This window comes from Etheostoma cragini, chromosome 7 (assembly GCF_013103735.1).
Source record: "Etheostoma cragini isolate CJK2018 chromosome 7, CSU_Ecrag_1.0, whole genome shotgun sequence".
Classification (NCBI taxonomy): domain Eukaryota; kingdom Metazoa; phylum Chordata; class Actinopteri; order Perciformes; family Percidae; genus Etheostoma; species Etheostoma cragini.
This window is the reverse complement of record NC_048413.1, coordinates 16,446,878-16,461,184: the sequence shown is the minus strand read 5'-3', so window position 1 is coordinate 16,461,184 and position 14,307 is coordinate 16,446,878. Positions and strand designations below refer to the sequence as shown.

The following is a 14,307-nucleotide window of genomic DNA, read 5'->3' as shown; positions in this document are numbered from 1 at the left end:
ATATATATATATATATATATATATATATATATATATATATATATATATATATATATATATATATACCAATAAGCATCATACAGTCTATGATGTTTACCCATGCTAATGGTAAAGCTAATGCTCATATTACTGTAACACTCTATTTGTCATATTACTCAGTGGCGGATGAAGTATTCAGATCCTTTAGCCTACTTCAGTAAAACTAGTGACACCAAAATGTAAATGTAACCCTTCATAACATATCAAAAATAAAATAACTCAATAAGCCGGATGTCCCTTTTCAGAGTGTCTGTGTCATATATTGCTTTGATTATTTCTACTGAAGCATTAAAAACAACAAGCAAACAACAACTAACTTCAACCACTTTACATAATGTTGCATAGTTCGATCTGTAACAATGTATTGTATCTTTTAAAGGGTTTGATTGTGTTTGTAAAAACTTTCATCTGCCAAATATCTGGCTCCACAGCTGGTCGTGATTGATTTTAAGAAATACAAACAAGACAGATTTTCCCCCTCTTTATTAAGCAAACCACTGCATGTTACAGTCAACAGAATACACGTTTGAATCACTTTACTTCGCATTTTAACAAGACAATATCGTCATCTTGGATTTTTCTTTCATTACCCGTAATAATGTGAACAAGTTTTAAGGACCACAATTAGGCTTTCACCTAAAAGAACGACACGTGGCTGAGCCAGCCCGCTTGGTCTGTGGCAAACCAGAACATCAGCAGTCCCGTCAGGATCACCAGACCCATCTTCAGTGTCAGCTTCAGCATGTTGAAACACTGTGGAACAAAGCACAGGACAGAAAGGTACATGTAAACAAACAATTCAGTAGCACATGAACAAAGTGAATGTTCAGTAAAGGCCAACGAGTAAAGCACTTTGTGTTTCTTGCTACAAATGTGTGTGTTGCCGATATCTGGCACGTTCTCTGGTAGCTGAGTGTTCGGGGGATCACAAGCCGGTGTCAATTGCGTGGTGTCGTCTGGCTCCCTCCATTCCTGGAGAAAGATAAAGCAGTCCAGCAAAAGAAATCAAGCATATGTGTTCATGTGGATGTGTTTTCATGTGTGCTCATATGTGTCCACAGGCAAACCTCAGATGTTTCTGCGGAGCTCGGGTCCTCCTCCCCTTCTGTGGAGCTGCTGACTGAGTCTCTGTCACTGCTGAGAAACGAGGAAGCAGACGCAGTTGTTTTTCGTTTAGATCTGTCGTTTGAATCTTTCTCAGTTTGTAGTTGAAGAAGGAAAAAAGTTGAACACATACTAGAAAGTTGGCTCACCTGTCAGTTTCATAGTGAATGACTTGAGACAATGGTTCTGCACAAAACTGAACTTTTATCTGCCTCCCTATAGAAATGCACAAATGGAAACGGACGAGTTGTTTGGAAATGTTATTCCACACAAAGATTATACCAATCATCATCTTCACTTACCTTCTCTTTTGTCGTCTCCGTTGCTGTCATCATAAAACTCATAGAAAGCCTTGATTCTCTCTTGCTCCTGTTCCCAGTTTCTCTCCTCTTCATTCTTGTCGTCTCCCAACTGTCCCAGCTCGTAGACCCTAGAGGCTTCAGGTTCAGTGTTGAAGAAGAAACCATCATCCAGGGATCCCTGGTTAGAGGGGCTTGTTGTCGTTGAGTAGCTGTTGACGTCTTCTGGAGGACGCTGATTCTCATCTGAAGACGATGTTTCCGCTTTGTCTGTGTCCTCTGTGGTAAACAGGTCTTCAGACCAAAGGGTACCAGTTGTCAACACGTCTATATTCCAATTCATGTTGAAATCGGCTGGATTCACTCTGTTGTCGTCATCATCGTCAGAAAACGTTGCTCTGCTCCCGCCGCGAGTCTCCATCCGTTGCTTGTTGCTTTCAAGATCTTGCGTACCGTTAGTGATTTCCTCATTAATCCTCATTTCTTGGTCCTTGTCATCACTGGAGATGCAGGAATCACTCTCACCTGTCTCACCTCCATCTCCAACCCCTGTTACAGCTGCATCACCCAATACATTCTCCACAATCTCTCTTTCTCCATCTGCCAAGTCCAAGCTCCTGAACTCAACAGAATCCACCTCTAAGTCTCTGCTGTACGGATACCCGTATCCCTCCTTATCAGTGTCCTCAGCTTTTCGCATCCCTGTTGTATGTGTCACAGCTTTTTCCAGGCAGGTGTTCTGCTTTGCAATTGAACCGCTTTTGAATGCACAAGCCAAGGCGTTCGACTGGTGATTACTCTCTTGATTTTTTCCTCCATCTTCCACATATTCACAAGAAGACAAGTCTGATGGATAATCTGCAAAGCTCTCACCTGCGTCTTGGTGCTCGTTCCCTGAAAAATCCTTCATTCTCTCTCCATAATCTTCACTATCAACTTCAGCAATTAGATCCTGCAGATTTTGCACTGATATTTCTGGAAACTCCAAACTGGCTTTCCCCGGTCCATCTCTGCAAGGACTTTCATGCTTCTGCTCTAAGCACAGAGAAATTTTCATGCCCTCACACTCAGAATCACACGCCTCTTCTTCCTTATTTTCATTGTCCTTCTCTTGCTTATCCTCTTCACTCCTGTCACCTTTTATCATCATCTCACCGCCACGTTCAGGGACTCTCTCAAAATAGGACTCCTCCTCATCGCTCTCACCCTCACCTTGCTCCTTGTTTCTAACTTGAGGGTTTTCAGCCCCCTCTGGGGCCAGAGGTTGTCCCTCACCAAAGACCCTGTCCTCTTTATTACCATTGCAAAACTCGTCGCTGAAGTGAATCAGCCTCAGCAAATCCCCTGGTTTTTCTCCTGTCACCATATCCTCGTCCTCTTCATCTTCTCCAGAGACTTCCTGTTCAGACTCTGAGCTTGTGTAATCCTGCACCAGTGTGTTGGTCCTACTCATTAACTCTGCACCATCAAATTCTTCCTCATCACATTTATCATCAGACTGCTTTTCAGCCACGTACATATCTCTAGATTTCATGCCAGACAAAACTGCAGGTGGACCAGTTGCTTCCTGTTGAAGAGCTCCGTCTTCCTTTGTAAGCAAGTTTTCGTGAGAGATGTCAGTTTTGTCTTCCTCACATTTTTCATCAAAATTTAAATTCTCAAAGTCCAAATCTCCGTCGGGGAATGAGGTAATAGTTGTTTCTGTAACAACACCATCGTTTGAATAATTAAATACTGCTAGTAAATAGTAAAAGAAAGAAAAAAGTAATAAATATAACAAGACATGTTTCTTACCTGAAAAAGCATTGCTGAGTAGATCTGCAAAACTGTGTTCCATCTTTTCAAAGAGCGAAAACAATAGTTTACATAGCAGAAGTTATATCAAGACAAACATTACTGCATTGCCACAGATAATCTCTTCTCAGAAAGGAAGAGAGCGCAAAGCAACTCTCATCTGTTGTTGCTGCAAGTGGCTTCCTGTCAAAAAAACGTTGCATAAATTACAGACAAAACTAATGTGTTTGGTTACATGTAACTACAAATGTCAACATTATGTAAACCTTACCATAAAACCGAAGATAATCATGTGTAAAAAAAAAAAAGTCTCTCTTAGAAGTAAAATCCCAGAAGTAATGTTTTTTGTTTTGTGTTGCTGCAGGAACTTACCTTCATGAGCTCATGAAATGATGTCACCTTTGATGTGGTTTTGGTTTTTCGATGCAAAGTATAAACTCCAGCAGCCGAACATGCAGTTACTTCGTGTTGAAACAACTCGTGTTTATTGGTGTCTTATATAACCGAGCTGAGTGCAGTGCCACTTTGAGGATGAGTTTGAGTCATTATATAAGAATGATTGTTATCAGTAAATATTCTGTTGGGAATTTAGATTTTATTTTTACAACTAAAATCCAGTAAAATTACAGTTACAAATCAAGACTTCCGGGTTTGTTGATGGTTGTCCTACAGCTCATTGCGTAAGAGGTAGCGGTGATTGGGCTTCAGGTCAACTTCAACAGGAAAATGATCACTCACCTCAAGAGCCTAAGAAAACAGGATTAATATTGATTATATATGTATGTATATATATATATATATATATATATATATATATATATATATATATATATATATATATATATATATATATATATATAAAGGGAGAGAGAGAGAGAGTGAGGCTAAAGTTGAATAAACAAACAGTTTTTGGAACTTGATCTTAATGCCTTAAATCCATCCTTTTAAGGGCATCATTTTTCTTTTTGAATGAGTAATGTATTGTAAATAAATAAATATTCTTCCTTAAAATACAGGGGGTATAAATATTTACCTCCTCCTCTGTTAAATGGAAATTGTCTTTAAAGTTGAACGGTTGAGCTGAACCTGGCACAATACTGGAAATAATCTCACGTCCATGGACTATGATCCTGTTTGAAAATGTAAGGAAAGCATAATGTAAGGCATAACCCTGCTCCGTAAAGCACTTATGATGATCAAATCATCATAGAGAGTATACATGCAAGTAATTGTTGAGTACTACTTGTGTGATTTTTCAGTATTTAGCAGTCACAGACCTGTCATAGGCACAGTGCGTCTTCTCACGGACAGTAGTGTCTTGCTCATCTCCAATTAGCCAGCGAAATTTGGGGTCGCTCCTCAAGCGCACAGCTCTCCAGCCCTTGATGGTAACGTAGCTGCAGCCGGCATTGAAGTCGCCTAAGATTATAACATTCTGGATGAATGAAAGGAAGCAAAGAGGAAAGCTCAACAAATTAAAATTACTCACAAATATAATCCTAAGCTACGTGAAAGAGAGATACCAATATGAGGCGGCTAAGCTGAGGAACTCTGACCAAGCTATAGCTAAAAAATTACAAGAATTAGTTTAAAAAATGATGATGATGATGCAGTTTAACCTACATCAGTCTTCCACTTCTTGTAAATTCCTTTGAAGACAGAATACAGTTCGTTAATCTCCTTCATCGCATTTCTAGGACAAGTGTGCTGCCCAATCAGGACAATATCCTTCACCACTGCAAAAACACACAAAAAAACCATTATGACACATTTTCAATACATGTGTTCACATGCAGACTTCAGTCTTTTCCTGGTTTTGATCTCTTTCAGGAGACGATGTTCACATAGAGCAGAGAGAAACCTGATTATTAATATCCCAGCATGCACAATTATGATATTATCCAGGTTTCTGATGTCTGCGCCAGTGCAGCCCTTTCTTTTATTCTTCCAAACCCAGTACATTAGTTGTTACTGTTACCTCAGTCATGGAGGATGAACTTGTTTTGTGGCTGCCTGCTCTCTGCTGCATTTGTCATTCTGCGTCATTGGCTTTTTCCTCTGATCATCATTAGTGACAGAATGATTAGAAACACAAAACCAGGAAAATAACATCTATCTTCGTGAAACTGGTGCGTACTAGTGTGCATTTTCTTTTCCTGTATCGTTCTAAAGATGCCTTTTTGTTTCATCGTACGTGTCGTAGGGGAGTGAAAACGAACAATGAAAGGCTCTCTGGAGAAGATGTCTGTTTCATTCGTCCCTTCTCCTTCTAGTTTGGGGTATTGATAATGCTCTTTGACTGTCAGCACATTATTCCTGGGGAAGATGAGAGAGGAAAAAGACAACATTAAAGATCTCACAATAAACTGACCATCATCAGCATCGGTTTGTGTTTCATAAGTGTTACCTGTAAATGTAGACATACTGCTCCTTGTATGTCTTCCTCCCCAGCCTTTCACTCTCCACATAGGAGTATGAGTTGGATTTGTCAAATCTGCTGATAACATCACTGAGGTAAGTTTAAAGTTCACAGTGTTACGGAGGCCTCACCAAATGTTTTTAAATTAATTTTTGAACCAAAGAAAGCTTGTACCCATTAAGATCCTTAACCAAAGCTTGTATTGCTGCTCCTTTGGAGTCTCGGACCTCTTGAATGAGACACAAGTCACACCGAGAAAGAATCTTGGGCGCAACAGAAAAGAAAAAGATCAATCAGTTGTCTAGTTTGGTGTCGATGTTGCTTTAGATGTTATGCATGCCACAACGAAATACCTTTAGGAGAATTCCCATGACCTTCTTGTTGTTTGCCTTTGATTCACCAAAGCTCTGGACATTGAAAGCGCAGATTTTCAAGGAAGATGTGACGTTCAACACACACAACCCCACAACAAACAGCAGAACTGCAGTCCTCATCTTGCAGATGTTTGTCACTCTGTGTGTAAAAGAGATGTTTGGCAAGATCCTCTTTGTAATATTGTGAAATATTTAGCAAAAACTCTCTTTACTTCTCTGCACGCACTTTGCAACCTCTTACCTTCAGTGGCAGTTTCACCAGGAGATTGACCTCAGTCCAGCAGAGATCCATCTCTTCAATGACCTGTGGTGTATTTGGGGGAACATGCAGGTAAACGTGGGTGAAAGATCTGTGTGATAGATGTGCTGCGTCAGTGCCTGTTGAGAATGGAGCTTCATCTGGAACAGTTAAAACCACTGAATACAATGAACAATAGTGTGTTTTGTCTTTGAGTTTGAGTGTAATCAGACAATAGACGGTGTCGTCTGTCAGTTCACGAACATTTGTGTTGGAACTTATTATTCTGTCATTTTAGCATTGACATGAGCAGCTGGTAGTTACCACACAGTATCCTCGTGTCACTGACACAATTAATGCTAAATACTGGCACAGTCTTGATGGGATGGGGATGGTTCTCCCTCTTATATTTGCAGTGCCAATCGTTTGAATTTATACTTGGGCTAATAAACCGTTTTTGCTCTGTATTTTGTTCATAGACAAAACTTTTTTTCCCCTATCATGTACTTCACGACCTAATATCTAGTAATATGGCCAAGTGAATCCAAAATAAAACCTGGCCATTCAGAAAATCTATACTTAAATAAGTTAATTGTATATCTGTCTTATTTTTGGCATTGTTGCTATTATAATTTAAAATTCAATAAAAAGAGGTGAAATAGAAACACATCTTCTACTGTAGCTCTGCTCTTGAAATATGGTGATTGGTGACCAATGATAAAACAATAAGTCATTATTGATACACTTGACAAAAGCTTATCTTGTTTAAATGCAATAACAAACATTTTTTGCATTGGTGAAATGTGATGAAATACATTTATTCAAGTACTGTACTCATGTACCATTTTATATATTTTTATATAGTATTTAAAACAGCTCAACCAGCTACAATAAAGTGCATGTGAATGCCTCAGTAATGATACATTATACATTATAATGTATAAAAATATAAATGACAGCATAAAGAATGCTTTTACTTTTATTGTTCTCAGTACTTTTGTAACTTTACTGATAATATTGTACTTAGGTACAATTTTAAATGCAGAATCTTTAATTTCTTCAATTCAATCTTTAATTGAGTATAGTCAGTGTAGTAGTAGTAGTATTGCTACTTTTACTCAAGTAAAGGATCTACATTTGTCTTCCAATACTTGTTAGTACACAAATGTTAATTATTGCTTGTTTACCTACATAAAGTAGTTGAAGCGAGTCTCCTAGAAACAACGGTCTGTGGCTCAGGCAGCTTCTCTTAAACACATTTTTACTTGTATAAATTACACTATGTTGATATGAAAAAGTTAGGAATTTGTAAGACAGTGTAGGAGTAATACAGACGTTAGGTAAGTATGGATGAGTCAAGTGGTACATGGGAACTTTTAGTCTCTGGAAGTAGGAGGAGATCTTATCCAAAGGGGAGTAAATGTTGGTCGGTGGATGATGATTTGTTTATAAAATAGAGAAACTGTCCATTCTTACCAACATAAGTAAAGTCCCTTCTTCACAATTTCTTCACCACGGAGCTCTCACATATTTTCCATTAAACTTAACCCAATGCACCATTAACTCCAGAATCTAACCAGTGACATTTTATTTGGTTTCAGTTTCTTTCTGCAAACATCCTACACATGTCAACACAACATTTTCACACACACTTTGAGTGAAATACAAATTGAATGAAATACAAAAATATCAACAAACTACATCCTAGAAAAGCTACAAAATAAGAAAAATTATGTTCATGGCAGTGACATTATCATATCGGTCTAAAACAGCCTGAGTGTTGAGGAGAAGCCATGTCCATGAGATAGTCTTCAATGCGTGTTTCTATGTCTGAGTACAGGTCTTCAACTTGCTCCCTGAAAGGAGGATGCCACAGCCACAACATGGCAACCCCTGCCACAGCAAGGAGAAGTAGGAAGAACACACACATCTTCCACCAGGAGCCACATTGCGTCTAAATAAAGAGAGAAGAAATGTCAAAGTTATACATAGTAATGTACATGCAAGCAGGGAATCATAGTCATCATTGCTGGTGTTGTGTTGTAGCTGAATTGGTCACTGCAGCAAAACTGAAGCACAATAAATTGGTACAGAAAATGTGACAATGACAATGTAAGGGCAAATCAGATCATTTGAGAGTAGGGACACACACACACACACACACACACACACACACACACACACACACACACACACACACACACACACAGCTCACCGGTCTCTTGCGGCGGTGGCTGAGTTGCCGGAGCTCGTCCCTGCACTGCGACAGCCGGGCCTGGCTGGACTGACACTCCTGCTCCATGGCATGCAGCTCCGTTTGCAGCTCCTTGCACTGGCACACACACACACACACACACACACACACACACACACACACACACACACACACACACACACACACACACACACACACACACACACAGAATGCAGGTTATCTTTAAAGATATGTGTGTAAAGCCAGAGATAGCAAAATTTACTTTCATCTCTAAAATGTTCTCCATGAAAAAGGGCAAGTAATACGAAATGTGTGCCAGAATTTTGTGTGTGTCTGTGTGTGTGGGTGTGTATGTATGTGTGTGTGTTGGTGGCGTTATCTAATTCCAGGGACCTTTGGAGACAGACACACAGGCCCAAGCATTTTGTTACGCATCATACATTTGCTTAGTCTCCCTCACTCTGAAGACCCAGAGTTGACCCACAAATAGTTCTGAAAGGAACATGTTGGCCTTTAACTTGTGACTTGAATGTGACCTAGTATACAACTAGTCTCAATTTAGCAGAATGAGTGTGTAAGCTGGAAATCCTAAATCGTTTTTAATAGTTTTATCACATTAGAGAAGCTAGCTTTATGTGAAAGACAAAACTGCAATTATGACCAGTGTGGCAGTTTGAAAGCAAACCAAACACAAAGCTTGTGAATGTGCTGCAGTACACTGATATTTCAACTTTACCTCTCTCTCTTTGAGTTGGAGTTTCTCCTGAGTGTGACGGAGCTGCTCCTCCACCTGAGACTTCCTCCTTGCCGTCAGTTGTGACTCTGCTTCCTCTGATGTCAGACGCCCCTGCATCATTAAGTCCTGGCTCTCATTGCAATCTAGGAAACAGAAAGCAGTTTAAATAAAGGATTTATCTTGTATTTGAAACTCTGACTCTGAGTTCTGAATGTCTTGCCTCTGAGGTTCTGGATTTCCTCTCTTAAAATCTGGTTGTCCTCTTTCAGAACACAAATGTTGTACTGTAGCTCCTTCTTCTCTTGTCTCAATGAAACCACCTCCTCCGTCAGCTCGGCCTCTTTGCCTCTGCACAGCTGCACAGGACACAAACGTTTTTCACAACCATTTACATTGAAACTTCTGGCCATCCGCCTGGTCCAACTGTCCATACTGTACCTCCACGTGGCTCTGCAACTGTTGCAGCTGGTCATTACTGAGGTGTTGGTTCTCCCTAAGCTGTCCAGACGTCAGCTTCAGCTGCTCACAAAGGCTCTGCCACCTCTGTGCCTCTGCCTTCGCTGTAATTAGCGCTTCCTACTGGCAAAAAAATACAAAGTACCTTAGCAATCTAGCTGCAATGTGTCAACAGAACACATTTATCACTAGAAAACTGAAATAGGTTAATGACATCGATGTGTCTTTCAGCATTGTCAAAAGTTAATTTAAAGCTATATTTGACCTGCATTGTTGCAGCTTGGCTGAGCGCTTCAGTTTTCTCCTGTGTGACCTTCTGCAGAGCGACCAGGGTCCTCTCCTCATACATCAGTTTCTGCTTCTCCATCTGTATCACCAGCTTCTTCACTCCATCTTTGGGAAACTTCTATAAGGACACAACACTACTGAGTTACACCTACAGACACCTACAGGGTGAGGACCAAGCCATAACCATGAAGGAGGCACACTGCACCATCCCTGCATGGCAGATTGGAAGTGTTAAGCAAGTTGTCTGTTCGACCAAATGCGCAGGTTGTTGCATAGAAATAATATTTAAAAGAAAACATTTAAAACACTTTACCACCAGCTGATTTTCTTACCTGCAGGCAGACTTGCAGCTGTGCCTCCAGAGCCTTGATCTTGTTTCTCAGCAGGTCTTCACTGCAGCGGGCCTGTGTGGGTTAGAAAGGAAATGACTGTCACGCTGCAGCCTGCAGATGAAAAATGAATGGTTCATCTACCAGAATCTGTAACAGCATGTTCTTTTAATGTCTGCGCTTACTGGTGCACAGAGGGAACGTGCAGTATGAGTGAACCACAAGAAAGATCACAGTATCTGCTTGTGTTAAAAAATATATATAAAGTAACAAGTTGTCTGAGAATGACATACCTGAGTGAGAATGAAAAAGCACACATTATTTAAACTACATCATCTTCTATTAACAGCTGTTCAAACTTAAATAAAAAAAATCAACAAAACAAAAAGGGAAACACCAATATTTCCCTTCCATTCAATTACAGCCAGAGTGGCCAAAAGAGAGCTAATGAGGATGCTTAGCACCTCTAATAGCTGCTGACTGACACGCCCTTCCTGCAGAAGAATGACAGCTTGCACTCGTCCTATGCAGTTTAAGCTAGAGCGGAAGCAGGAAGTTTCAAACCACAAACTGCACAGGCCTTCCTGAAGTAGCAGCTGCCATACACTGCTGTGCACGAAACTGTGAAAAATACATTTTCAGTGTAATATCTACCAGGGAACCAAAGAAACAACATACCCTTATAAATAGGAGATATGTGTTTGGTATTTGGAGACGTTGACTGTGAAACACTTGTGGTGTGCTCGATGAGTATTAAGTGAGAGTCTTACCATCCATATTTTATTGGAGGAGTTCATGAGATTTGATGTGCTCTCCTGGAGGGCTGCCAGCTTCTTCTTCATGGCCTCCTCTCTCCACAGGGCCTCCTGGCAGAAAACACATGGCAGATGAGCGATAGCTACAACAACATGCAAATACCAACCCAGCATCTTCTGCTCAGGTTTTAATCTGATATTAAAATTATGTTCACTACATCAGTTATCTCATGTAATCCGTGAAAATAAAACTAATACTTTTCCATTTTGGTCCCAAAACATGAAAAGTAACTTTTCATGTAATAATTAAAGTAACAATAAAGTAACAAAAAAGTTACAATTAACGTCACACACCATGGTGTTTACTGCAGCTTCAGGAGATATAAACAGAAAATATAGAAGAGCCATTCAGTCAAACTTATTTCAGTTACTGTGAGTTAAATCAGGCTAACAATAGATGATAAATAAATAAAAGCCACCATAACCGTCCAGACAATGCGGCAGCTTCAAACAAAGAAAAACTATCTGTTTCTTACTAACGGCAACTGTAGCCACAAGTGATGACACAAAGTACTGGATGATAGCAAATTATAAAATGTAATGTATTAGAAGCACAAGAAGCAAAAAGTCACAAACTTATTCCAGTAATGTCAGTTCGCTGACATAGCTTGAACAACTGAGGCTGCATTAGTAATATTCTCAAGTGTGTTTAACTGAGAAAGGGTAAGTAACATGGATGAATTTCAACTTTTCATTTATTATAGCAAGAATGTGTTATTTCATCTGTCGTAGTGATTTAAAGAACACACCAACAGCAGGATTACTTAAGGAAAAAATTGTTTACCTGCAAGTAGTCAGTTAACTTCTGAAGATCCTATTATGTGAAAGATAATAGACAGTAAAAACAGTTACATTTAATTAAATCTTTTTTTTTCTGCTAATATGCAATTTAGACTTAAAACCACAGTGAATGAAGCAACAATTTGAAACTTACTGACTCCTTGACAGTGACAAGACCAGACCTGCACAGAAGAAAATATCTTATTATAGAAATATAAAACACCAATCACAGCTGCATCTGACATCAGATCTGATATATAAATTCAACTTACACTGTCTGCACACTGGTCTCTTGCACTATCTTTTTTTGGATAATATTTTCTGTTTGGATAAACGTTTTGATGCTTGTCTTTTGAGCTTTGAGAAAAAAGGGAAAAAAAACAGAAACAATCTTATAGGTATCAAATCTTATAAGTATTAAAGATTATTTGACAGTCTCTTGTCAAAATGTTATGCAACTAGGCAAGCCATTTACCATTCATGCTATTCTCTCTTTTATCTGAGCTTTTTATCCTGTGCTGGTTTGATTCGTTTGTCGCTTGTGTGGAGGTAGATACTTGCTTTCTTGCAAGGCCCTTCTCTTGTCTCATCAGTGTTGTCTGTTCTGACCATAATGAAGCCTGAGGAAATGAGGAGAGAGAACAAGATCTAGGTGTCATTCCCTGTAGACGTGGAAAGATGAAACACACAATAATACTAACACCAAAGTATATTACCCAGTTGCTGGTGCTTGAACCATCACTTATGCTGCTATTTGGTGTTAAAATCATCATTGGATGCTTCCCATTAGTGGTAGGAGTATTTTGAACATTTGTGTGCAATGCCTCTGACTTGCTGATTGAACTGTGATGTTTCATTGAAAATGTCTTTGTTGAAGGTTTTCCCCTGGGAAAAAAGTTTGTAGTATTCAAACCACACGGCTCTGGGCTCACTGATCTCCTCCTCAGAAACTCAAGATGCCTCTTTTCCTTCAGTGTATTCTTTATCAGTCTTGTGTCAAACTCTCTCGTAGGGCTGCGACATGATGTCACGTTGTTACGTCCTCGCAGGTGTTCACGCTTTTCTGCTCTGATGTCCACCATTTGGTCAAAGTGTTTCACTTGGGAGAGCTGTATTCCAGTGATCGCCAGGGCGTCCATGGCAGCTCCTCTGGCTGTTACCGTGCCTCGAGCCTACAGTGAAAATTTATCAGGAGATGGATTATAACCATTTCTAATGATGAAATATATAGTATGTAAACAATTTATGTGTAAGATATGTCATAGTTGGCTGAAAAATATGAAGTGATGTAGGTGCAGATATATACTGTATATTTTTATTTTTATATCTTGTATAGTTTTATTTTTTCATTTTCATAGAAAACACTGTTTGAAATATACCCTAAAACTTGGAGGGTATACATTTGTATTTCTCAAACCCTTGTCCTGATAGTTTAATGTCTAGAGACTTGTACCTAAACAGAGGAAAATAATGTATACTAAAAGAAAGCAAATACAAAACATTAACAGTATCTTTTAAATTAAGGATGATCTGTGTTGCACAGAAATGCATTTTCTTTGTGAACCATGTGGGTCAGTTGTGATAGAAGCAGCAGTAGTAGTAGCAGTAGCTCATACAGTAGTACTTTTAGTAGCAGTAATTGTACATGCAATGTAGAAGTTTAGAAGTTGCAGTGCTTGTATTGTTGATGCATTTTGTTAGAAAGCTTCTGTAACACTGAGTATCAGAGTTGTCAAAGACAGACTAGACCCTGGCAAGTGTTGATTGAGGTCGTGGAGGGAAGATAATACAAAGATAAAACGTTGCTTAATAAGCGTGATAGATCTTACCTACAACGCCATCTCATTCATTAGGAAAAAGTCTTCATGAGGTGATTAAGAAGTCAACCATTTTCTCTCTCTTCTGAGCCAGTGCAAGGGGGTTTTGTCTTTCTTCTACATGTAGCTGTTTCTGTTGAGCATTATTTTTTACAGGAAGTGAAGTGAACCACAGCGTCATATGTTCCTCTATCTCACCAGCCACTCGCATCAAACTGATGCCATACACGGGTGGGCCCCAAGATTACACACAGACCCAGACAGGCTGGGATAAAACACACCACATGGGAGAGCTGTGCGGTGTGTGGTTGCCTCTTGGAAATTTACTTTTTTTGTTTATTTATGTATTATTTTAAATTTTCATTAAAACGGGTTAAATACTCTGATCTGATGAAGCAGTTAATGACATCAGCTTCATAATTTGCTGGTGGTGTTTCTGCCTGTGTGTGTGTGTGTGTGTGTGTGTGTGTGTGTGTGTGTGAGTCATTTGCATTAAACTGACTGACTTCATGTTAGCCTATTTTACTTGGTGTAAGTTTTGATTAAAGTCTTGAGTATTTTCAAGAATACTTAAACCAAAAACTCTGTATCCAAGCATCATGTT

The 14,307-nt window shown here is 39.3% G+C and overlaps 3 protein-coding genes across 11 annotated transcripts; all 3 read right to left on the bottom strand.

The window, feature by feature from the left end:
- Positions 1 to 627: 627 nt before the first annotated feature.
- On the bottom strand, positions 628 to 3,693 carry si:dkey-183p4.10 (uncharacterized protein DDB_G0290685). Of its 7 annotated transcripts, none has more exons than XM_034877490.1 (7): positions 3,609 to 3,693; positions 3,237 to 3,279; positions 1,446 to 3,143; positions 1,293 to 1,359; positions 1,107 to 1,176; positions 892 to 1,011; positions 628 to 792 (listed from the first exon to the last, which is right to left on the bottom strand). In XM_034877490.1, the coding sequence occupies exons 1-7, from the start codon at positions 3,612 to 3,614 to the stop codon at positions 676 to 678; spliced, it is 2,121 nt and encodes a 706-aa protein (XP_034733381.1). In that variant the 5' UTR covers positions 3,615 to 3,693; the 3' UTR covers positions 628 to 675. The 7 variants fall into 7 exon arrangements, with proteins under 7 accessions (XP_034733381.1, XP_034733382.1, XP_034733378.1 ...); XM_034877491.1 differs by having other exon boundaries at positions 1,107 to 1,173; XM_034877487.1 differs by having other exon boundaries at positions 628 to 1,011.
- Positions 3,694 to 3,730: 37 nt separating this feature from the next.
- dnase1l1l (deoxyribonuclease I-like 1-like) lies at positions 3,731 to 6,532 on the bottom strand. Of its 3 annotated transcripts, none has more exons than XM_034877496.1 (9): positions 6,271 to 6,532; positions 6,009 to 6,062; positions 5,830 to 5,918; positions 5,644 to 5,733; positions 5,431 to 5,552; positions 4,860 to 4,972; positions 4,514 to 4,671; positions 4,270 to 4,366; positions 3,731 to 3,983 (listed from the first exon to the last, which is right to left on the bottom strand). In XM_034877496.1, exons 1-9 carry the CDS (start codon positions 6,319 to 6,321, stop codon positions 3,903 to 3,905), a joined length of 855 nt encoding a protein of 284 aa, XP_034733387.1. In that variant the 5' UTR covers positions 6,322 to 6,532; the 3' UTR covers positions 3,731 to 3,902. The 3 variants fall into 3 exon arrangements, with proteins under 3 accessions (XP_034733387.1, XP_034733385.1, XP_034733386.1); XM_034877494.1 differs by having other exon boundaries at positions 6,009 to 6,168; positions 6,271 to 6,474; XM_034877495.1 differs by having other exon boundaries at positions 5,644 to 5,730; positions 6,009 to 6,168; positions 6,271 to 6,452.
- Positions 6,533 to 7,508: 976 nt separating this feature from the next.
- Positions 7,509 to 13,878, bottom strand: LOC117947724 (TRAF3-interacting JNK-activating modulator). The gene is made up of 14 exons (XM_034876906.1): positions 13,716 to 13,878; positions 12,603 to 13,058; positions 12,362 to 12,506; positions 12,159 to 12,243; positions 12,041 to 12,068; positions 11,891 to 11,920; positions 11,062 to 11,157; positions 10,295 to 10,366; positions 9,940 to 10,080; positions 9,657 to 9,794; positions 9,439 to 9,574; positions 9,219 to 9,361; positions 8,483 to 8,599; positions 7,509 to 8,221 (listed from the first exon to the last, which is right to left on the bottom strand). Exons 2-14 carry the CDS (start codon positions 13,023 to 13,025, stop codon positions 8,021 to 8,023), a joined length of 1,755 nt encoding a protein of 584 aa, XP_034732797.1. The 5' UTR covers positions 13,026 to 13,058; positions 13,716 to 13,878; the 3' UTR covers positions 7,509 to 8,020.
- Between the last annotated feature and the right edge of the window lie 429 nt (positions 13,879 to 14,307).